This window comes from Microcaecilia unicolor, chromosome 12 (assembly GCF_901765095.1).
Source record: "Microcaecilia unicolor chromosome 12, aMicUni1.1, whole genome shotgun sequence".
NCBI classification, from domain to species: Eukaryota; Metazoa; Chordata; class Amphibia; order Gymnophiona; family Siphonopidae; genus Microcaecilia; species Microcaecilia unicolor.
Window position 1 is genome coordinate 47,596,127 of NC_044042.1, and position 24,635 is coordinate 47,620,761.

The 24,635-nt window shown below is 43.0% G+C and overlaps 1 protein-coding gene across 1 annotated transcript; it reads right to left on the minus strand.

The window, feature by feature from the left end:
* Positions 1-15,249: 15,249 nt before the first annotated feature.
* LOC115482277 (apolipoprotein A-IV-like) lies at positions 15,250-23,656 on the minus strand. The gene is made up of 4 exons (XM_030221943.1): positions 23,614-23,656; positions 22,824-22,899; positions 21,611-21,737; positions 15,250-16,630 (listed from the first exon to the last, which is right to left on the minus strand). Exons 2-4 carry the CDS (start codon positions 22,870-22,872, stop codon positions 15,709-15,711), a joined length of 1,098 nt encoding a protein of 365 aa, XP_030077803.1. The 5' UTR covers positions 22,873-22,899; positions 23,614-23,656; the 3' UTR covers positions 15,250-15,708.
* Positions 23,657-24,635: the final 979 nt, after the last annotated feature.

Sequence of the window (24,635 nt, forward strand, 5' to 3'; positions counted from 1 at the left end):
CATAAACATCAATATGAGATGAAAACGGTAACGGAATTCAAACATGCGTGGGATAAACATAAAGGAATCCTGTTCAGAAGGAATGGATCCTCAGAAGCTTAGCCGAGATTGGATGGCAGAGCCGGTGGGAGGAGGCGGGGCTGGTGGTTGGGAGGCGGGGATAGTGCTGGGCAGACTTCTAGGGTCTGTGTGCCCTGAAAAAAGACAAATACAAATCAAGGTAAGGTATACACAAAAAGTAGCACATATGAGTTTATCTTGTTGGGCAGACTGGATGGACCGTGCAGGTCTTTTTCTGCCGTCATTTTACTATGTTACTAAATAACATCTTTTTTAAAACAAACAACAAAAATCATGATATACAGACATCAGGACTTCAAAGCAACTAGTTTATATTCTGCAGAAAGTGGAAGAGGGAGGTCGAGGCTGTCACAAGGGTTGAGCAAGAAAGGAGACCACCTTGGGTGCCAAATCATGGGAGGGGGAGTGGTGTGCCCCACCACCTTTTTAAATCAGCCTGCAAGTCTATAAGCATGAATGGGAAGAAGGCACCGAAATCAGTCCTTGGCTGGGGTGCTGTTTTGTCCAGCAACTGTTCTGGGGCAGTAGTGTATCCATTCAAGGTGCGTGTGATGCATACACACCCCCTGTCAGTCCCTCCCTTCTCCTTCTTCTCACATCTCTCTCTTCCATTCCCGGCCCTGCAAAGATCTTCCAATTCCCTCCCTCCCCCGCACTCCTCTTCAACCCATGCCTTAAAATCACCTCCAGTCTTCACTCAGGCAGGCCAGTGGCAGCGGCACTAATAGTCTGCCTGAGGCCTGCACCAAGCTTTCTCTCTGAACCGTCCCGCCCCCTTCTGAAGAAACTTCCTTCCTGTTTTCTGAAGGGCGGGATGGTTCAGAAAGAAAGCCCATGTGCAGGTCGCAAGCAGCCTATGAGTGCCATTGCCACTGGCCTGCTGAGTGAAGACTGAAGGTGATTTTAAGGTTCGGGGGGTGGGGAAGGGAGAGAATTGCCAAATCTTTGCCTTGTCAGGCAGGGAAGGGAGAGATGCGGCAGGAAGGAGAAGGGAGGGAAAAGCAGATGCAGCCCCTGTTGAAAATTCATGGCTATGCCACTGTTCTGGAAGTAAAATGAAGGTGTTCTTACATTTTGCTCAGAGATGCCAGCTTAAAGAGGGTTTGACATGAGAAGGGCCCACAGGAAGGCAACTTTGAGGTATGGGACAAAGGAATGATTCTAAAGATAATATCAAAGTTAGATGCTTATATAAAGACACTATCTTTATATAACTTCAGAGACAGGGACCCCACCTTTCCTTTCCTTATCCTTAACTGCCCCACCCTATCACCCCCATTCTTTTAACCCCCTTTTTACCAAACAAAGCCAGTACAACAGTATGGAGTGAACAAAAAGGCCGCAGCATCTTTATTGTAAACAGTTTAACAATGCAAGAACAAATGACCAGATAACTTAGCCCAAGCTACATCAAAGCCACCAAACTTCATTAGCATATATAACCAACCGCCCCTACAGCAAAGTGGGGTACATGTTCCTGGCTCCGCCTCAGCCAGGCAAGGGCTTGTGGTACTGGCATGTCTCTCCGTGCCTGATTATTCATCAAACTTGATTACCTTCCGGCTCAACCCCTAGAACCAGAGGCCCTGCAGCTCATGCTCCCACCCGCTTCAATAAGGCCTCACCCTCAATAATCCCCCCCCCCCCCCACTCCAAGCCCTCAGCACTACCGGCAAATGAGGGAGAGTAGGCGGGAAAAGCTGCCTCTGAGGAACGGGAAAAGCCCTGCTCCCTGGAGGCATTCCCCGGAGGCATCCCTGCTTTTGACTCACCCACCCAGGAGCAACAAGATCTGTTCCATCAATCCTAACTACCCACGTTAGGAGTTACGGACCAAGGAAGGGATCTGGGTGTCGTCGTCGATAATACACTGAAACCTTCTGCTCAGTGTGCTGCTGCGGCTAGGAAAGCGAATAGAATGTTGGGTATTATTAGGAAAGGTATGGAAAACAGGTGTGAGGATGTTATAATGCCGTTGTATCGCTCCATGGTGCGACCGCACCTTGAGTATTGTGTTCAATTCTGGTCGCCGCATCTCAAGAAAGATATAGTAGAATTGGAAAAGGTGCAGGGAAGGGCGACTAAAATGATAGTGGGGATGGGACGACTTCCCTATGAAGAAAGACTAAGGAGGCTAGGGCTTTTCAGTTTGGAGAAGAGACAGCTGAGGGGAGACATGATAGAGGCATATAAAATAATAAGTGGAGTGGAACAGGTGAATGTGAAGCGTCTGTTCACGCTTTCCAAAAATACTAGGACTAAGGGGCATGCGACTAAACTACAGTGTAGTAAATTTAAAACAAATTGGAGAAAGGTTTTCTTCACCCAACGCATAATTAAACTCTGGAATTCGTTGCCGGAGAATGTGGTGAAGGCGGTTAGCTTGGCAGAGTTTTAAAAGGGGTTAGACGGTTTCCTAAAAGACAAGTCCATAAACCACTAATAAATGGACGGGAAAAATCCACAATCCCAGGAATAACATGTATAGAATGTTTGTACGTTTGGGAAGCTTCCTGTTTTCTGAAGGGTGGGACGTTTCAGAGAGGAAGTCCTGATGCAGGCCACAGGCAGCCTATGAGTGCTACTGCTATGGCCTGCTCAGGCTGGAGGTGATTTTCAGACACAGGAGAGGGGGCAGAGGAGGGAGGGAATTGTGAGATCCTAGCGGGGGGGGGGGGGGGCAGGGAAGGGAAGGGAGAGATGCAGGGGAAGGGAGAAGGGAGGGAAATGCAGACACAAACCCTGTCAAAAATTCCTGGCAGCACCATTGGAGGGGGACTTATTTCTCTGGAACCTCTTGTTTGATTTGGCCCATTTTTAAACATTGGGGGGATTTTTACAGTTTTTTTCCCCGCATACCAAATGTCATCTCATTCCATTACATTTTCAGAGTTATTTTGTCTGCAGACAGACATTCTCAAACCCTATTCTTTTGAGTTAAAAAGAATAAAAAAGGTAGGCAAAGCACAGGAAAGAGCCAAAAAAACATTGCCCAAGAGCAGGTAAAGCTGAACACATGACAGATACAAACCTGCCAACAAACTTGTTTGCTCTGGGCCACTTAGAGTGTTTTGGCAGATTTGCTAGTACATCTGCTGTCACATCTTCAGATATCTCCATGTGAACAGAACAATCTGATTAATTAGTGACAAATGGCCATGTCAGTAGTATCCAAGTACAAATTTAGTATCTTTGTTTTCCATTCAAGATATTATACCATTTAATGCTTTGTGCATATCAGGGTTCAGAGCAATTCTGATGTGGCCTTCAGGCTCGCATGGAGTACATTTCACAATTATCTCTCAAAATGACGCAGTGAAAACTTTACTGTCTGATGCCAACCTGGGATCTGAAGATTCAAACTGCTGACCAACATTTCTGCTCCCAAGTCATTCAGCCCCCTCCCTGGGCTGACAGTTCTGGTAGTCTGGAATTTTTCTGGAGAGCAGACGATTTTCCTATAGGTACAGCTATGTTATCCCCCAAATTCTGTATAGGTTGCCCAAAGTTGAATGTGCAATTTTGACCACAGATCACAGAAACGTGTAAAATAGTTTGACTAAATTGATGATAATCAATAATTGGCCTTAATAAGCACTAATTGGCAGTAAATACTGGTTACATGCGTATCTGCTCTGTGTTCCTATTCTATAACCAGAGAGCCTAACTCATCTCATGTGCAACTGCAAAGAGGCGTGGCCAAGGGAGGGGCATAGGCGGGTCTTGAGCGTTCCCAGGATTTAGGTGCAGAGTTATAGAATACTGCCATTTCTGCACCCGACAGTAGTTAGGTGCAAGAATTTACACCAGCCTTTGGCAGATATAAATGCTTGTGCCTAAAGTTAGGCATGAAAATTAACTTAAGCTATTACTCTATAAAGACAGTTCCATGCAGAGCTGCCTTTAGAGAATTAACGTTTAGCACACATCATTCCAGCACCTAACTTTGTGTGCCTTATACAGAATTCCACGCTAAGGGCCAGATTCTAGATAAGGTGCCTAAAAAATCCACACAGTAAACATTTCCACCTAAGCGTATTCTATAAGCGTTACCTAGATTTAGGCATGGAATATAGAATACGCTTAGTTGATATCCCAGAGCCTAAAACTACGCACCTCCATTCACACCAACAAAAACATGGCAGAAATCCCTGCATGTAGATTTATGTGCACTGGGCCATATTCAATAACTACGTGTGTAGATTTTGAACTGCGCACGAAATGCCCATTCCCCCCCCCCCCCCCCATGGCCACGCCCCTTTTGAACTACGAACTTTAGAATTTAGGCACCATTCATTACAGAATACACTTACCGAGTTGTGTGTGTAAATTCTAGTTACCTATTAGTGCTTATTATTGCTTGTTAAGTGCTGTTACCAACACTGATTAGCTTGTTAAGCCAATTAAGTTACGTGCGCTATTATAGAATATGCCTGGATGTTTGGCGCAGATCTCTATATAGAATCCAGGGGTAAGTGGGTCATTTTTAAAATGGGTTCAGTATTTTAACCAGTAAAGTTTGGGCCCTCTTTGGCGGCATTTATTCATTTACACATGGATGTGATTACATACACATGTGAAATACCAACTGCTGTAAAAGTACACAGTTAGAAATGATGGCATGTACTGTGCTGGTGGACATGCACAGGGATGGAGTTTGGGTGGCGCAAACAAGTATATGCAATAGCGGAAAACAGAAAAGTGGCAGACACGGAGAGAGGGCTTGAATATCGGGGGTTCGGTTCCTAAGGAAGCGATAGCGAAACAGGAGCTCGCTGTAGAGCGAACCTACAAACAAAAACACCCAAAGAAAACGCCTAGTACAAGATAAGTGCTAATTCCTATATAAAGATATAAAAAATAGGAGATCTAGCATTTAACAGAGGGAGAAAGACTAGTGAAGATTCCTGCTGGAAATACAGAGATCCAGCGGTACAGCGGAGCGGTGCTGTTCCATATGGAGTGAAAATGCACCGGGAATCCGAAGACCCTTACCTCTAAAAACAATAAGCTGTATGAGGTATAGCAGTCTGCAACTGTGTGGTCAGAATTTGAAATTCATAAGCAAACTTTCGGTATGTAGACTTACAATAGTATACTTATATAATACAAATATTGGCACAGAGATTTACACCAGTTCTATGGCTTGCCGTTTACACCAGTATTTTACAAGGATAAGTAGGCATCTAGTTGTTTCTAGATATGGGAAACGCCAGCAAAATGCCAAATTCATGCAGCAAAGTGCTAAAGATCCAAGGAAACTTCTAGAGACCCCTGAGGTATTGTAGGATATATTAAATAAGCTAAAAAAAAAAAAAAAAAGAGACAAATCAAGTCACACAAAGAAAACAAGTCCACAAAAATGATCATCAGATTATATGTGAACTTCTTTCCTGTCTACTCCAAGCCTCCATTACTTAATAACTGTATTACTAAAGTCACTCTCCTGTTTTATAACACCAAATAACATTTTAGTTAATGGAGAATTTTATTGTTATTCATTGATTGATAATTCTTTCTTTCTAAGGATCCCCCCTACTCTATGAAAACATGACCACATTTGAGCAGTTATTCCTGCTTCAAGTGGATTATTGTTGAATCTTAAAATATGTGATAAAGAATGTCAGGATGAGCCTTCTAAGATAATTCCTTCCCTATTATGCTATGATTTTAAAGATAATTGCAATGTTAGTTGTTTCTAGAAAGAGTTCAGTTCTTGACCGGGAGGCATGGAAAGCACAATGTTAAAGGCTAATTCTACAGGTAAAGCAGCACATTACCAGAAGCGTAGCGAGGGCAGCTAACACCCGGGATGGTTCGCAACTGCGCCCCCCCCCCGGGTGTAGCACGGCATCCCCCCCCCCCCCCCCCGGAGCGCAGTCTTACCAAGGGGGGGCGGGCGGGAGGACCGCTCCGCCCCGAGTGCAGTCGCTGGGAGCTGCGTCGGCTCCACTGGTTCCCCTGCTCTCTCTGCCCCGGAACAGGAAGTAACCTGTTCCGGGGCAGAAAGAGCAGTGAACAAGCGGAGACGACACCCCCCCAGTGGCGTGCACCCGGGGCGGACTGCCCCACCGCCCCCCCCTTCCTACGCCACTGCACATTACCCAAAGAAATGAGGTCACTAGTGATTGTTTTCAATGTAAAACCTCCTGTATTAAGAAAAATTAAATGTTACAATTACAGAGAAGCAAAGTAAGAACAGGAAAAACATCTACGAAAATCCAAAACCGTACAAGGAAGTAGAGGAAGACAGAGCGACTTCCAAATCAGGAGTAATAATCAGAAATTCTTTATTGTAGCACCAGATGAAATGACCCGACACAAGGCCTTGTTTCGGCGGATGCAGCTGCCTGCCTTAGGGGTCACAAGTACACATTGAGGGGCATTTTTGATAATATGTCTAAGTCTAACTTTGGACATTTTGCAGTGGGGCACCCTAGGGGGCACTGCAATGGACTTCAAATAAATACCCTCAGGTACACATCTCACCATTGCTCCCTTATCTTGTCTGCTGAGTCCTCCAAAACCCACCCAAAACCTACTACCCACAACTGTACACCACTATAATAGCCCTTATAAGTGAAGGGGGCACCTATATGTGGGTACAGTGGGTTTCTGGTGAGCTTTGGAGGGCTCACAGTTTCCATCACAAATGTAACAGTTAGGGGGAGTTATGGGCCTGGGTCCACCTATCTGCAGTGCATTGCACCTACCACTAGACTACTCTAGGGACCTGTATGCTGCTCTAATGAAGATATTAAAAATAAAAATATCATAGTACATGCAATTATGTAATAAAAAAAAACAGACATGAAAATTAAAAACTAATAAAAAAGATAGATACAGAGGACTGCATACAAAACACTTTTACTAAGATGAACAGTACATGCAAATACTGTGCATTAACACATTAAATGATCAAATGAGAATGAAAATTAATGTATAATCAGATAAAAGCTATATTTAAAACCTGTATAATCTTATCAGGCTAATGAAACTGGTGGTATAAAACTTACAAACCATATAAACATTTTTGAGAGGCTAAGAAAGCCAGTGATATCTAACTTGCTTAGCAGTACAACAGACGTGGAGGGGCATAATGGAACGTCGCCGGCAAAATAGGTCGCCGGAAATCTATTTTGGTGGTGGCGCAACAGCTGGCCGGAACTGTATTATCGAAAAATAAATTTTGATAATACGGTTTAGCCCGATCAAATGCCTTGGAGTTCGCCAGGCTTGAGATGGCCGGTTTTGTTTTTCAGTGATAATGGAAAAAAATGCCAGCGATCTCAAACCTGGCGAAATCCAAGGCATTTGGTCGTGGGAGGAGCCAGCATTTGTACTGCACTGGTCCCCCTGACATGCCAGGACAGCAACTGGGCACCCTAGGGGGCACTTCTAAAAATTAAAAAATATATATACAAATACCTCCCAGGTGCATAGCTCCCTTACCTTGGGTGCTGAGCCCCCCCAAATCCCCCCAAAACCCACTCCCCACAACTCTACACCACTACCATAGTCCTTATGGGTGAAGGGGGGCACCTACATACTACTACTACTATTTAGCATTATGTGGGTACAGTAGGTTTTGGGGGGGTTGGAGGGCTCAACACTTACCACCACAAGTGTAAGAGGTGGGGGGGATGGGCCTGGGTCTGCCTGCCTGAAGTGCACTGCACCCATTAAAAACTGCTCCAGGCCCCTCCGAAGGGACACCACCTTGTAGTGGTGGAGGGGCTTCCGTGTTTCAATGACTCACAGGGCTATGCTGAAGGGTTACCCATATCAGACAGGCCTCTGAGGAGAAACCAGACAAAGAGAGTCCCAATTAGGGAGAATGAAAAGATGGCGACCTGAAGCTCGTACACTCAATGGCCCAGCTGTCCTCTGAGGTTTTGTCTTTGTTTACTTGAAATTTCCTCTCTGCAATTGCAGTTACCTTAACTGAGAGGAAGGGGACAATCAGGGGGTCAGTCGCCGATGGCCAGCGTTTTGTCCCCTGTGCAGCAAGTGTGGGACCGCTGCATGACAAGCTGCCCACAGATGACTGGGTTGGTGAGTCCACTAGTATTGGACAATAAGTATGTTTCCAACGAAATAAATTGACTATACACCGTTTTGGGTTTGAAGAAGCCAACCAGATGATCAATGTGGAATAATGATTCAGATAATAAATAACTGGGGATAATCAGGTTAATACCACGTTTTCTTTGTTTACTGTTGTTTAATTGATCTTCTTGTCTTGTTTCACTCTCCCTATTTTTTTTTATTTTTGTTGCATTTGTACCCTGCACTTTCCCACTCATGGCAGACTCAACGCGGCAGGCAACGGAGGGTTAAGTGACTTGCCCAGAGTCACAAGGAGCTGCCTGTGCTGGGAATTGAACTCAGTTCCTCAGAACCAAAGTCCACCACCCTAACCACTAGGCCACTCCTCCACTAAGGAAGAGTTTATAATTACCTGATTGAAATAATTCTTGTATTATTTTGTCTGTATTTCTCGCAAGTTATTTTAGTGCTTGTAAAATTAAATTCTTATAAATAAAATTTAAAAAAAAACTGCTCCAGGGACTTGCATACTGCTGTCAGGGAGCTGGATATGACATTTGAGGCTGGCATACAGGCTGGCAAAAAACTAAGGTTTTTATTTTTTTTGGGTGGGAGGGGGTTGGTGACCATTGGGGGAGTAAGGGGAGGTGATCCCCGATTCCCTCCAGTGGTCATCTGGTCAGTCCGGGCACCTTTTTGAGGCTTGGTCGTGAAAATAAAAGGACCAAGTAAACCCAGTGAAATAGTGATGAACGCCGCTTTTTTTTTTCCATTATCCGCGAAAGCCGGCCATCTGGTAGCCACGCCCATGCCCACCCATGTCTCGCCTTCGCTAGGCCGCCGACATGCCACACTGAAATTTCGCCGGCTCGGCAACGGGAAAGCGGCGATGCTGTCAAAAAAGCAGCTTTTGATTATACAGATTTTGCCACTTTTGTGAGATCGCCGGCCATCTCCCGATTTATGTCGGAAGATGCCCGGCGATCACTTTCGAAAATAAGCCTAATAGGGCCCTGTTTACTAAGCCATGCTAGAAGTACGCTAGTGTTTTTAGCACTTGCTAACCGTGTAAATGCTCATAAAATTTTATGGGCGTCTACAGAGTTAGTGCGCACTAATTGTTAGTATGTACTAAAAACGCTAGTGCACCTTAGTAAACAGGGCCCTTAGTGAATAAAATGTATATCAGAGTAAGAAAAACACCTAAGGATATACCTCTCGAGAATGCAACTCTGTGTATGGAAACTGGTACGACAAGAGGATGTCACTCAAAATATATATGAGACACTGTTGAGGGAATTAAAAATGCCATCAATAAGCAGCACTAAAGCTGTGTGGTGCAAAGAAAGCAATATCTAAAAGAACGACATCACATAATACTCTCTTTGGAAGTCACTCTGTCATCCTCTACTTCCTTGTTGTACAATTACAGAGAAACAGCTACTTGACGTGCCTTCATTTCATCAGGTTTATTTAGAAGAATGCAGATCATCTATTTTCTGCATCAAAGGTCTGAAATTTTGGAATGCTTTGCCCATTGAACTTCGTTCAATACAAAATATGGACCAGTTTAAAAAAGCATTGAAAACTCATTTATTTCTTCAGGCTTTTGGTTCCTCTGATGTATAAATTATTTTAATTTACCATGTAAATTTTAATCTGTTGTATGTTTGAATTGTAGAGTTTTTTGTATAGTTTGTTGTGTAAAGAAATAATTTTTATTGCTTTGTTTTTTTATATTTTGTATGTGATTTGTTCCCCGCTAAGACTTTTAAAGATATAGCGGGTTATAAATAAAGTTTTTTTTAAATTATTATTATTATTAGAGCATTCCCCCACCCCAACCCAGTGCTGATCTCTTCAGTAACAATTGCTCTTCTTGAAGACTAGCAGATAAGAACATTTAAGAATGGATTGTACCATCTTTCTCCACACAATTAAGAAAAGGGTTCTCTTTCATAATATTCTGATATTTGAAGAAATTTGATAAGGTTATTCCATCTCTTAATCGATTGATTTGGTTACCTATTCAAGCCCATGTTCTTGTCAAATTAGCATGTCTGGTTTTCAAAACCTTTGATGGCTCTTTTCCAGAATATCTAGTTAACTTGCTTTCTTTCCCCATTGGTAATTGAATCTCTCATGCAGGTGGTTCTCTTTTAATTTATTATCTCTGTGACAAAACAGTGGGGTTTAAGCCTGTAACTTGTATTATTTCTTGAAGTGTATTTTTCTAGTTTGGCCAGCAGGTGGTGTATATTTATGTTTAAATCTGTTACAGAGAACTGATTGTTTCTTCTTTTAGGGCCCCTTTTACCAAGCTGTGGCAAAAGGGGGGCCTGCGCTGGTGTCGGCATGTGTTTTTCATGCACGCCAAGGCCCCCTTTTACTGCAGCTGGTAAAAGGGAAGTCTCGCTTTCCTACAAGAAATGGCCATGCAGCTAGTAAAGCACTTGCCGCACAGCCATTTTGGGGAGGAGCCCTTACCACCACCCATTGAGGTGGTGGTAAGGGCTCCCACGCTAACCCAGCCGTAACTGGGCAGCACATGACACTGCCTAACTACCACCGGGTACACTCTGGTGCTACAAAATAAATACATTTTTGTAGCACCAGAAATGACAGCGTGCTAGGGGTGGGAAGTACTGCCACTTAGTAAAAGGAGCCCTTAGTTAACACAGATAAGAGGTAACCTGCAGTGATGTGGCCAGCTATTTTTAAAACTTGATATTCTAGGCTCTGATCGGCCCAGGAGCTCAATTTCATCTAGAATGTACTGGCTTTTACTCCAGTCTTAGCCAGGAAGAAAAGAGAGAAGGATCTCTTTGATGAAGCCTGTGAAAAGTTATATTTGATAACTTGTTAGCAGCTATATGGCCTGATCTCCCCAGGTACTATTTAGATAGCATATGAATGTTTAGTTAGTGTTATAATTGATTCATATTTCAGTTATCTGCTACTCTTTGCACCTTTTCCCTTCATTGTTCAAAAATGTTTCCATGACAATAAACATTTTAGTTTATTACCTCTGCTTGTCTGGACTGACTAAGAATCCTGGTGATTTGTGTGTTGGGTCTGTAAGTGGTTTCTGAGAACTGTGGGACCACTTGGAGTGTGACCTCTAGTAACACTGGGAATAATTTGAGAGCGTGAGACTCACCCAGAGGTGATTGGGACCCAGTTGGTAGGAGAAGGGTGCTAATGTAGAGCACAAGCGGCAGGTGCAAGTGGAACTGAGCTATGGTGGGGATAGACCCTTTAAGTGGCCACAGGGATAGTCCCAGGTGGGTGACTAGGCATTTCATCACAATCCCTCTTTCTGACATGTTCATTATTAAAGATTATTATTGCAGTCTGTTATCAGTCGGTACAGTTTTGGAACTCTTAGAGGCTTGGAAGTTCTGCATTCATACTATCTGTTTTGGCAAAATTTGAAGACATGTTTGTTTCAAAAAATACTTCTTAATATTTTCATTGTTACATTTTGGTTCATAGAATATTTTCTGTGGTTTGTCCTCCACTTTGAACCTAATCGGGAGTTAGCGAAATACAAATGTCACATTACATTGTCTCTAAATTGAGAAAGTGAAAATTCTACTAAGAACACCTTCCAGGATAACTGTTACCAACTATCAATCCACATTTTCTTTGCTAGTAGGTGTACTATCAGGGGAGTACATCTTTTCCTTTGAGGGAAACTAGCCAGAACAGGCAAACCTAACAAAATTTTAGAGGATCACAGGGCTAAAGAAACCCAAATACAATTATGTTTCCAAGACATTACATCCTTCCAATATATTGTAATAACCAGCAAAGTAAGTCCAATTGCCATCATCAATACAGGTAAAATTACATGGAAGACTTCCTACAGGTATCACTGTTGCTTGTCTGCTTATTTGAGGGGAAGAGAAAAGGGTAAGGAAGTTATAAGAACATAAGAGTTGACCTACTGGTTCAGACCAAGGGTCTATCTAGCCCAGTATTTTGTTTCCAATAGTGGCCAGTCCACGTTACATATTTATTTTTATTTATTTATCCATTATTATATCCCACAATTATCCAAAAATGAGTTTTGGTTCAAATGTGACTTACATTTAGTAATGATTAGAAGATTACATTTAAGCATTACAATTACAAAGTTGTGAGGTGCAGTGTTGTTTCGTAATGGTTAACAAAATTTTGTTATTGTGCATAAATTAATCATAGAATTTATTGAAAAACAAATAGGTCTTTAGATCTCTTCTGAACTGAAGGTAGTTTGTGATGGTTCTTATGACCTTGGGAATTGGGTTCCACCATTTAGAGGCCATGAAGCTAAATCCTGGCAGAGTCCCCAAAGTAGCAACATTCCATGCTACTTAATCCCAAGGATCAGAAGTGGCTTTCCCCAGGTCTACCTTAACTGCTTTTACCACTTGCTCTGGCAACGGGTTCCTGAGCTTACCATACCTTGAGCGAAAAATATATTCGACTATTCATGAGCAACTATGTAACATCATGGAGTGTTCCCTTGTTTTAGTAATTTTGGAAATAGTAAACAATCAATTCACATCTACCCGTTCTTATCCATTCAGAATTTTGTTGACCTTTCATCTCCCTTAAAGCATCTCTTCTCCAAGCTGAAGAGACCTAACCTCTTTAGCTTTTTCTCATATGAAAGTCATTCCATCCCCTTAATCATTTTGGTCACCCTTCTCTGTACCTTTTCCAGTTCCACTATATCTTTTTTGAGATGCAGCAACCAGAATTGTATACAATACTCAAGGTGTGGTCTCACCAAGTAGAGATATAGAAGCATCATTTTATTTTCTATTCATTCAGAAATAATTCATAACATTCTTTTTGTTTTTTAGGCCACCACCCCACCCTGAGCCAAAGATTTCAAAGAATTGTCTATAATGACACCTAAATTATTTTCCTCAGTGGTGACCCTTAACATGAAAGCTAGCATCATGTAACTATAATTTGGTCTATTCATCCCAATCTGCATCACTCTGTACTTGTCCACATTAAATTTCATCTGCCATTTAGATGCTGTCTTCCAGCCTCCCATGTTCCTCCTGCAATTTCGCACAGTCTGTGTGTAATTTAACAACTTTGAATAGTTTTGTGTGTCACCTGCAAATCTGATCACCTCAGTCATCACTCATCATTTATAAATATGTTATAAAGCTAATCCCAATACAGCTCCTTGCAGCACTCCATTATTCACCTTCCTCCATTTAGAAAACTGGTCATTTAACCCTACTTCTGTTTTCGATCATTTAACCAGTTCCCAGTCCATAAAGGAACACTGCCCCCTATCCCATGACTTTTTATTTTCTAACAAGTATTCCATGAGGGAATTTGTCAAAAGCGTTCTGAAAATCTAGGAACACTACATCAACTGGTTCACCTTTATCCACATATTCATAGAACTTTCCCTAGACTGAATCCATGTATTACACCATGTTTATCTGTTCAGCATGGGTGTAGCTAGAAGTGGACAAGAGGCCAAGCATTTCCTTTCAGCATGGGTGTAGCCAGAATTGAACTGGGGGGGGGGGGGCAAGCGTTTCTTCTGAGCTCTTCTCTCCCGCTGATTCCTCCATTTCCCACTTCCCTGAATTGAGCATGTGTGGAAATGCAGATATACAGGACTGAAGCACCCCGCCAGCTTTCTCACTGTTGAGTCAGTATGGGTGGGGGCTCGACCAGCAAATCTCTTCAGCTGTTGCTGCTTGGGCAGCTCCACAAGTCATTCATTTGGTGCTGCAATTTTGGAGGGGGCCTGAGCCCAAAATTGGGGGGTGGGGAGGTCAGACCTCCAAGGCCCCCCTGCAGCTAACACCACTGCTTAGTAATTTTGTTCTTTATTATAGTTTCTACCATTTTGTCCAGCACTCATGTCAGGCTTAGCAGTCTGTAGTTTCCCAGATCATCCCTGAAATCCTTTTAAAAAATTGGCTTTACATATGCCACCTTCCAGTTTTGAAGTACCATGAATGATTTTAATGACAGGTTACAGATTACTAATAGTACATTTGCAATTCAATTTTTGACCTCTTCAGTACCCTGGAGTGTATATCATCTGGTACAGGTGATTTGCTGCTCTTTAACTTGTCAGTTTGGCTTATTACATCTTTCAGGTTCACCAAGATTTGTTTGTTTCTCCATATTTTTACCCTTAAATACGATTTCTGTCATGGGCATGCTTCCTTATGTCTTCCTTAGAAAAGATAGAAGCAAATAATTTACGTAGTCTCTCAGCTATGTCCTTGTCCTCCCTGAGAGCTCATTTTACGCTTGATAATCTAATGGTCTAACTCATCCCCTCATAGAATTTCTGTTTATAATGCACCCGAACATTTTTGCTATGAGTTTTTGCCTCTACAGCAAGATTCTTTCCTAATTCTCTTTCAGCCTTATCAATGCTTTGCATTTAATTTACCATTACTTATTCTGCTTCCTATTTTATTCATTTGGATCTTTTCCCAATGATTCCTCATAGTGTTGGGAAATGTGCCTCCCCATGAGTCAATGACTCCACATAGTATTGGAAGACATCCCTTCCCAGGAGCCAATGACTCGGCATAGTGTTGGGAGGTATCCCTCCTCATGAGCTAATACAACTCAGCAATAGCTCAGCATTGTGTTGAAGGTTATGCTGCTTCTCTATATTACAGGCAATACCAGTATTTCTTAGTAAGCAAGCTAAAGCATTGCACAGTTGACAGGAGCGGACAGGCCATTAGAACAATAGGGTAGTGCACAAGAGCCCACAGCAGTACAGGGCCTAATCTCCTCTAGCTTCCATCTAGTTTAGTACTTTTGATAGATGGTTAGCATCCCATGGTCCTTATTACCTTAGGGCCCAGAACACTGTCAGTCCACCCCTGGCAGTGGATTATAAATATAGAGATGTCTATTTTGTAAAGTTCCTGATATCTGGAGATATTTGGCTTGTGATATTTTTTTCTGATATGCCCCTCTGAATTTTGCAGCATACACACCATAGTTAGGCCTGAGATATAGGACTAAACTATCTAATAAACATCTTTCAGAGACTGAAATATGCTGATACTCCTTAAGCAAAAGCCACACCAAAAGGTCTAAGTTGGTAACCACAGAGAGAAAGAATGGTGTTTGGATAATTATGTTGCATTTTATTCACTTTCCAAATTTCTAGTTTTACAGTAACCAGTAACTTCAGTAGCAGCAGTGTCTATACTCAAACTTGCAGCATGTTAACATATACAGAAGCTAGGTTAGCAGAGTTATTGTGAAAGTGAACATCATTATAATGTCCATTTCTCAAGTACTATTTCCTTCTACTGTATTTAAAGGAAGAATAATGAACAAACTAGATACTGCCAAGCTGAAGCTACCCTTAATGTACATCCATAGCCAGCTATAGTTACAGGAAATCTGTGTGAGCTAGAAATGATATAAATGCAACTGTACTCTTCACCAGGAATTCTCTATAAACTCAGTGTACAATGTCCTGTAAAAGAGATGGAACAGATAATGTGCATGTTTGCTTTCTCATCTTTAGAGAGATGCCCTCTCTATTTCTTACAAGGTGGTCAGATGTTACATCTAAGCAGCAGCATCAGGAGCAGGTAGTTGCTCTTGGTTTTCAATCTGCAAAGCAGCATTTAGTAAAGATTTAATCTTTTCATGAACATCTTTCTCCAGAAATTCCAGCTGATCCTGTATACTGACATTATAAGGTCCAAGTTTCTGCTTCAACTTTTCAGCTTGCTGGATGAGCAGGTTGTTGAAGGACTGTTCATAGAGGGACACATTCTGGCTGAATTCCTCAAATTTCTGGTTGAGCTGCTTGATGACATCATTGCTGTTCACTTTCTCCTTTAGCTCCTCTGCTAAAGGGGTCAGATCCAGCTTCAGAGTTTCCACCTTGTCAGAGATTTGTTGACGTAGTTCCTCAGCACTCTTTTTCATGTAGAAAGCCATCAGCTCAATTTGTTGGTTAAGCTTCTCTTGCACATCCTGGGTGTAAGGTGAAAGACTATTTCGAAGCTCTAACACGATCTGATCAATCTGGGCATTGATTTTGTCAGTGTAGGGGGCCAGTTTCTCCTTGACGTCTTCTGTATCTTTCATGATCTTCTCCTTCAACTGATCAGCATAAGGGACCAGTGCTTGCTTGGTGCCGTCCATCGTCTCCTGGATCTTGGCTTGGAGTTCTTGAAAGCGAGGGATGAGCTGCTCACGAAGCTCTTCGGTGTTCTGACTGACCTGGTTGCGGAATTCCTCAGCAATGGGAGTCAGTTTGTTCTTTATGTCCTCAATTTTAATGGTAATCTGCTTTTGGATCTCATCTGGGTATTTGGACAATTTCTGGTAGAGCTGGTCTAGTTCAGCCTGGATTTGCTCCCTGTGTTTCTCTGAATCTTGAGTGAGCTGAGTATAGAGCTGTGTAGTGAATGGAATAATGTTCTCCTGGAGCTTCCCAGCGTAAAGATGCACATCTTTAAGTTTCTCCTGTACGAAAACACTGTGCAAGGGAGAGATAAAGAATTTATTACTTACTATGTGAATATTCTGAGGGTATTTTTAATTAGTTTTTTTTTTCATTAACCATTTGGTGTTCCAGTGGTGGAACCTAGCTATTTGACCTGAGATGCATCCAGCATACCAAGTGCTGGATAAAGCTGTAATTTGCTGCCCATGGCCAATGGCAATCACTAGAATGGGGGAGAATTTATGAAAAAAAAAGCAACTGATTAGTTTTGAACAAAGCACATGGTCACAACCACAACCCCCCTAACAACAACAGATAACCAAGCCTCCCCCCTCTCTGGTCCTCCAAAAAGCAGTCACCTCTCCTATAGCCCGCCAACCCCCACTCCCCCTGGGCCCCTCAGGCATATCTGGATATCTATGGTGATCTAGTAGGGTTTGTTGGGGCAGGAGCGATGTCCCTTGACTCCTGCCCATATCCACGCCATGCCACATCCAACATGGTGAGAGCAACCTTTCACTATAATCTCATAGTCATACTGTAGGACAATGGTGAAAGATATCACATTCGATATTGTACAGACATGACCAGGAGCAAATGGGCATCATTCTTATCCCAAAGGAACCCACTTGTCCAGCTGGATATTCAGGTAGGCCTGAGTGGCCTATGGGGAGTTGGAATGGGACTGTGGAGAGGGGGATTATCTTCCTAGGAGAGGGCTGTGAGGCCTTGGATCATGGCAGGGAGGAGGGGTCAGCAGCCAACTGTCAATGGCAAACAAAACCAAACCCTGCCCATTTTCATTTGCCAATGACAGAAAATCTCATTGGCATTTCTTCTGTCATTTTTAACAACTGCCCATCCCTAGTAGAGGCAGACTGTGATTGAGATGTAAGCCAATAGGAGAAGGAGGAAAAAACATTCAGGAATATATCCCTCTTCTATTGCCATGAGGATCTATGAATTTATGGAGGCTTCTAGACAGTGTAGGCCTCAAAAATTACATAATTTAATATGTCAGGCTTTACAATATTTCAAAATTAGCCATGACAACTAGAATGTTGAACTAGGCAATCACATAAGTATGACAAGTGATTAACCTCATCCTGCAGACATTTAGGAAGATTGATTTACTCTGAAATTACAGAAACAGCTTTCACAGACAAGGCAACACATGGGATCTCATTGGGCCTTACTGGCTGTGATGTCATGAATGATTGGCACCAGGACCAATCAGTATAGCATGAGTGTGATATAATCTTTCACAATCTTGACAAAATGGCAGATATCCACACTGGAGGGAAATTAAATACAATGCAACTGCTTAAAGCATAAAAGAAAAGAGGAATGAAATTTTAATTATACAGAATGCATCTTCCTGTCTAGTATATTAAGTTCTCCGTGCTGCTTCCTGCAAAGTGATGGGAGCTCTCCATTAATCCCTTGTGCTCCTCTACCATTTAAAAATGCAATTGCAGTGAAATGGATTTCAAACTCCTCCACCCTCTTTTAAGTAAGGTAAACCCATTCTTTGAGAGTACTTTTATGATTTCTTAGCCTCTTGTTTATCAACCCTGGCCTGGAGACACTCCTAGCCAGTTGGGTTTTCAGGATAACCACAATGAAGATGCACGAGAGAGATCTGCATGCATAGAGTCCACTATGTGCAAATCTATCCAATGTATATTTGTTGTAGTAATCCTGAAAACCTGACTGGCTAGGTGTGTCTGCAGGAGAGGACTGAGAAGCACTGGACTAGACATATAGCTGGTAGAATTCCAGCACTTCTTCACAGTGAGGGTTTTTGACCTTCTGATTCCTGCGCTCTGAAAACATCCAAAACAATGTGTGTAGGTAAGATACTACCAGTAATGCAAGCTAATTTTTACAAACAGAAATTGAAAAAAAAAATAGCAATAGTGTGAAATTATAACTTGAATTAAGCTGACGAGCTCAAGAAGATACACTAGAGATAAAGGACCCAGGTTTATGAAGTGATTTTCAAATCGGCCAGGAGCTGCAACAGAGTGCATTAGCTACAAGATGGTAGAGTGAACTGTCTGGGTGATGAATAAGCATCTCCCCAACCTATTCACAGAGCGTACTCAGCTGCTCAGTGTTGTCAACATTGGCTTATGCTGTGCAAGGCCCTAACCCCTGAAAGTTAGCCTAACTGAGGCTTCAGGGCCCACTCTAAGTGATAGCCAAAAGCCTCTGCAGACCTATCAAGACTCCCACATTCAGTGGGAGACCCCCGCTTTGGCGGGTCATCTCTTGCAGTCCCACCAAAGCGGGAAAGTCTCCCACTGAGAAACTTCCTGCCCCCACTGCTACTGCTGTTGCCGCTGCTGCCGCTTTTCCCAATGAGCAGCAGCAGCCGCAGCAAAACAACAAAAAATGCAAGTGCTGGGTCATGGCAGCAGCTTTCAAACATGCACTGCACTGTCAGCTCTGCTGGTCCTCTGCCCCCGGAATGGGAAGTTGCATCAGCGGGGGCAGAGGACCTGCAGAGCTGACAGTGCAGTGCATGTTTGAAGGCTGCTGTTGTGGCCCCACGCTTGCATTTTTTGTTGCTTTGCTGCTGCTGCTGCTGCTGCTACTACTGTGGCTGCTGCTGCTCATGGGGATACTGGATGGAAGGGGGAAGGGGAAGAGGGAAAGGATGCAGGGAGGGAGGCAAGAGGTGCTAAAAGAGAGCAGAGGGGAGAAAATGGTAGAAGAGTGGGGAGCTGGATGGTACAGAGAGATGAGTGCAAAGAGAAAGAGGGGATATAGAAAAGGGCAGGAGAGAAGCTGCTGGGGAGAAAGGGGGAGACCCTGGCTATATGGCTAGAGAGAGAAAGACAGGAGAGAAAGAGGAAAGATGCTGGATGGAAGGGTAGGGGGAGAAAGAGAAGATACACTCGAAGAATAGGGAGAGAGAGGGGACACGCTGAATGAAAAATTAGAGAGAGAGAGACTGGATAGAAGGATTGGGAGAGGGTCGATGCTGGATGGAAGGATGGGGAGAAAAAGAGGGGAGTTGGATGGAAGGATGGGTAGAGAAAGAGGGGAGTCATTGGATGGAAGGATGGGGAGAGAAAGAGGGGAGTCATTGGATGGAAGGATGGGGAGAGAAAGAGGGAAGTCATTGGATGGAAGGATGGGGAGAGAAAGAGGGGAGTCAGATGGAAGGATGGGGAGAGAAAGAGGGAAGGTGCTGGATGGAAGGGTAGGGAGAGAGGGGAGATGCTGGATAGAAGGATGCAGAGAGAAAGGGGGGGACACTGAAAGGATGGGTAGAGAAAGAGGGGAGATGGATGGAAGGGTAGGGAGGGAAAGAAAGAGGAGAGCTGCTAGATGGAAAGGGGGAGAGGATAGAGTTAGTGAAAGACTGGAGAATAAGAGGAAGGTGCATGGGGAGTACAAGATGAGGAAAAGATGAAAAGCCATATGTAGATGAAGTAAAAAGAGGGAAATTAAAGACTGTAAACGCCATAGGTAGATGATGTAAAAAGAGAAATTAAAGACTGGATAGTAAGAATGAATTAAACCCGGACAGAGAGAACCAGAAAAATAAGTTGAAGAAAACAAAGTAAAAAGAGAGAGAGAAATGACAAATGGACAGGAACGCTAACGAGAGAGTTATGAGAAGAGGAAGGAAAGCAGAATCAAGAGACTGGGACCAACACAATTAGACAAAATTAAATGAACAGAAAACAAAGGTACAGAAAATAATTTCATTTTGAATTTAGGATAAAGTAATATGGTAGTTGTGTTAATAAAGGTTAATAAATGTAAATAAAATAGTAAATAGAAAATAAGGTGATACCTTTAAATTGGACTGGTTTTAATACATTTTTGATTAGCTTTCACAGACCAACACTTCCTTCCTCAGGTCAGGAGAGGATACCATAACAACAGTATACTGTCTTGACCTGACCTGAGGCAGGAGGTTTTGGTCTCTGAAAGCTAATTGAAAAAGGTATTAGGCTAGTACAATCTTATTTTTCATTTTCAAGTGCTTACACTGAGCATATGTGGGAGGGCCGGTTTTGGTGGTTGAAGCACGCTGCCGAGTGCTGCACTGTTCAAATAGCACAGTAGGAGGCTCATATACTGAACCTCTTCAACTAGTGGGCATGGGCATCTCCGCCAGTGATTCAACCAGTGCCACAATTTTGGAGTGGGTTTAAGCTCAAACGGTTATGTCCCTGGGGGGAACAGATGCTGGCTAGGGGGTTTAATAAAGTGAACAGAAACACTCCCTCTTACCCATCCCTGCTGTCACTGGTGTAAATACAATATTTTCTGGAATGGCCGTAGGATTGAGTCATGAGGTAGAGGGGCAGAGAAAAGGTAGAGTGGGGCAGGGCTGGGAGCATGTACTAAAATATCCATCTCAAAAATCAGGACCCCTTGGCAGCCCTGCCTCTGGGCCCCCAACCGCCTCTGGGCCCTCAGGCACTGCCCGTTTCCTGAATGGTCAGTCCAGCCCTGCCAGCCAGTCAGGTCTTCAAGATATCCACAGTAAGTATGAGATAGATTTGCATGCCTATTACTTCTCTTAGATGCAGATCCCTTCCATACATATTCATTAAGGATAGCTGGAAAACTTGACTGGCTGGTAGTCCCCCAGAATAGGTTTGAGATCCACTGATTTGCACCATTCCATGTTTTCCTTACTTAGCTATAAACTAAGCAGATAAGAACCCACAGGACTTATGAACTATATGGTCATAAAACTAATACTTTAGTCAGATATATAAGTTTTGTTTTATAAATCAGGTTAGTACAAACCACCTTCAGTAATGAAGGGAGACGGCTAAACCACAGGAATGTGAAGGATGGAGTAACCAATTAACCCCTTGTAAAAGGAATAGCTGAGCCAGAACTGGTTTCATCCAAGCATGCAGTCTTTCTTTATGAGGGGAATGAAATGGTTCATCCTGTCCTTTCAGACATAGAGATATGTGATTAACCTGGAGGTAGGAGGATGGGGATCAGGAGCTGATAGTTTCAAGGGGTACCTACTTGACCTGTTGGCTAATCTCTGACTGCTGGATCTTTTCAAAGGTCTGCTGGGTATTTGTGACCAGCTGAGTAATGTAATTCCAGAAGGCATCAGCTACCCGGTCAGAGCTCAGGTCAGCCTTAGAGCCTGAAAGACAAGAACAGCGCACACACAATCATTCCTCAAGGGTTCTTTATCCTTTCTTCCCTTTGGTTTTATAAATTGAGAGTCACACACTTTCACTGTGCTGCTTCTTTAAGGCTGATGGTAAACCCTGGCTCTGAAATACCTAGACCAAGGAATTCTATTCAACTTTGTGGTTAATTTGCAGTGGAAAAGACCTGATTACACCTCTCCTTATCTGCCACCATGGAAATGATACGATAAGCAGTCTGATGGTGATAACTGGATAGAATTAGAGAAGTCCAATGAGAGGTCACAGGATTAAATACACAGTACAGGAAAGCTGCCTACTCAAAGTCACCTCATTCAGGTTAGCATAATGGCTCAGAGTTATATAACCCCTTTTTCCTTCGCCCATTCCCAGCGGGGTGGTGTCCCATGGCGGGAAAATTTCCCACTGGACTCGGTTTGCACCCCGCTGGGGATCTGTGCGCATGCCCCGTTGGGGCACGGCGCCATGTTAATGGCGGCTCCATGCACCTGGTGGGGCACTACGCTTGCTTAATACACAGTACAGGCAAGCTGCCTACTCAAAGTCACCTCATTCAGGTTAGCATAATGGCTCACTAGCAGTGGTGTAAACTGCCATAGAGGACCTGTTTTGAGTCTTGGGTCAGCCAGGGCTAGGGATTCCATGGAGGTAATACTGACAGTCCTTCAGGAGGAGGACATTCCAGTGATACCTAGTGGATGGATTTAGGGCCCATGATTGCAGGGATCCAGGGGACCTAGTTGAGGACTATTGCTAAAATAACTGGACTAAGATTGTGGGGAGAAAGTTTTATAAAAGGGAGAAATCCCTAAGTAATTCTGAATGAAGGCTTATAGCTCTGTAGACCAACAGAACCTGGTTCCTGGAACAGGAGGAAACTGTTCAACCAAAATTAAAATCTAGTTGACTAGTAATATACACATGTGCTGTCTATAACAAGACAAGCAGTCCATAGAGTGCAAACTCTGATGGCTCAGTGTAGTCCAGGTTAGATGATTTCACTGCATTTATGTCATTGATAGACAGAACTCTTCCCCACCCATCCAACATCCCCTTACCTGTAAGAGCACAAATGGTCAAGAAGAGGAAAACGCCTTTCAGAGACATGTTGAGAAACGGCAGAGCTTGAGCTTTCTGTAAAACAAGGGAAAACTAGTCATTATAAGATTGAAAAACCAGATCAAAAGCCAGTTTCATGCTAACAATAGCTCAGATTTGAAATGTAGTAATACCTGGATAAGAAGAGAGGGGGGAGAAAAGAAAAGAGCGAAAGAAACAAGATGGGAAAACTTACTACGGATTTTTGCAAAATAAAGGGCAGAGGTCTACATTCTCTTCCAGACAGATTTTAACCCCTCCCTTCTGCATCCTTACAGAATGCCCTAGAGTTCCTGGATGTTTTAGGATAAGATAGTATGCTCACCCTCTTAGTCCACTTGAATGCATAGAAATAAAAGTCAATAAACCCTTGTATTGTACTAAATCCATTTCTTAAAAGCTACATTGCCTTCATCAGGTCAGAATGAAAGCAAATCAAGAAACATATGGCTTGACCAAGAAAAATATGTCCATTTACTTCATTTTGTTTATTGCTCTTCAATTCTGGATTTGTATCCTTATATAATCCATGGAATCACACATTGAATCCCAATATCTGCCCTGGAGAAGTGGCATCTTCTGTGAATACCATTAGCTCCTTTTCTCCTATGGTTTTTTAAAATTTGAATTTAACTTTAAAAGTCAGTCTGCGATTCTGCATTATACCCAATCATATTGATAAAATTCCTTCAGGCATTCCCCTATAGGGTTACTCAATAGCTCTACCATCCTTTTCCTGTAGCAGCTTACCTGCCCGTGTTTGTGCCTGTCGCCTGCTGATAGAGAATCTCAGCTGCTACCTGCTATTTATACCAAAGAGTTCAGCTGTACAGAGAAATAGAAATTCCAGAATACACATCACAAGTGAACAACTTGGACTTTAGTTAATAGACAACGTGGAATGACTCTATCAGGTCTCTGATCTGCTGGTGCTGTGGAAGTTCTCTCCAATGACATCAGCAGGTTTCTGTCAGATGGTGGCATTCATCATATCCTCCAGGGCACCCAGATGGTGTCCCACTGCCTCTGACTATATTTACTGACCCCTGGGTTATTGAGAGGAAATAGAAAGGGGGATTTAAGAATGGCAGGGAGCAATGAGCAAACCTGTCCAGTAATATTCTGGGCACAGATAGCTGCATTAACAGCTCACAGTACTTAGGGGCAAGCAGTATCCTTCCAACAAGAGTTGAGGATAGTGCAGGACAGAAGACTTCACAAATAAATAAATAAACTCTCATACTGCAAGGCAGCAGGTGGCACCCTCTCAGCTCTCACCTAACTGAGGATTAAGTAGCATCCTTCCAGTTCTCTCAACATTGGAAGCAGGTGGCATCTTCTCACTTGTCACAGTATTGGGGAGGAAGCAGCACCCTCCCATCTCTTACAGTGCTGGGCAGCAGAGAATATTCTCTCAACTCCCACTGAACTGGGATTAAGCATCACTCGTCCACAGTACTGGGGAGAAGGTAGCACCTCCCAAATCTCTCAATACTGGAAAGCGGGTGGCACCCTCTCACGTCTCACAGTGTTGGAGAGCAGGCAGCACCTTCTCAGCTCTCAGGGTACAGTACAGCTACCAAGTTTATTCAGTTCAAGGAGAGAGACATTTAGGTCAGTCCTGGTTTTGAACTTATATCCTAAATCTGTGTTGTAGTCTCTGATTCTACCCTTTAAATCAGCACCACAAGTCCCATAATTACTCCTGGGGAAATTCTGCGCAATTGTACAGCGCAAAATGTGTGCAGAATTCTCCACCTGTGCAGAATGCA

Bases quoted from the DNA above. Each gene is read 5' to 3' on its own strand.
- LOC115482277 (XM_030221943.1), bottom strand. From the start codon at position 22,872: ATGTCTCTGAAAGGCGTTTTCCTCTTCTTGACCATTTGTGCTCTTACA. The intron at 21,738-22,823 runs GTAAGGGGATGT...CTTGTCTTTCAG, and splicing joins GACCATTTGTGCTCTTACAG to GCTCTAAGGCTGACCTGAGC. The intron at 16,631-21,610 runs GTAGGTACCCCT...TCCCTTGCACAG, and splicing joins GAGATTAGCCAACAGGTCAA to TGTTTTCGTACAGGAGAAAC.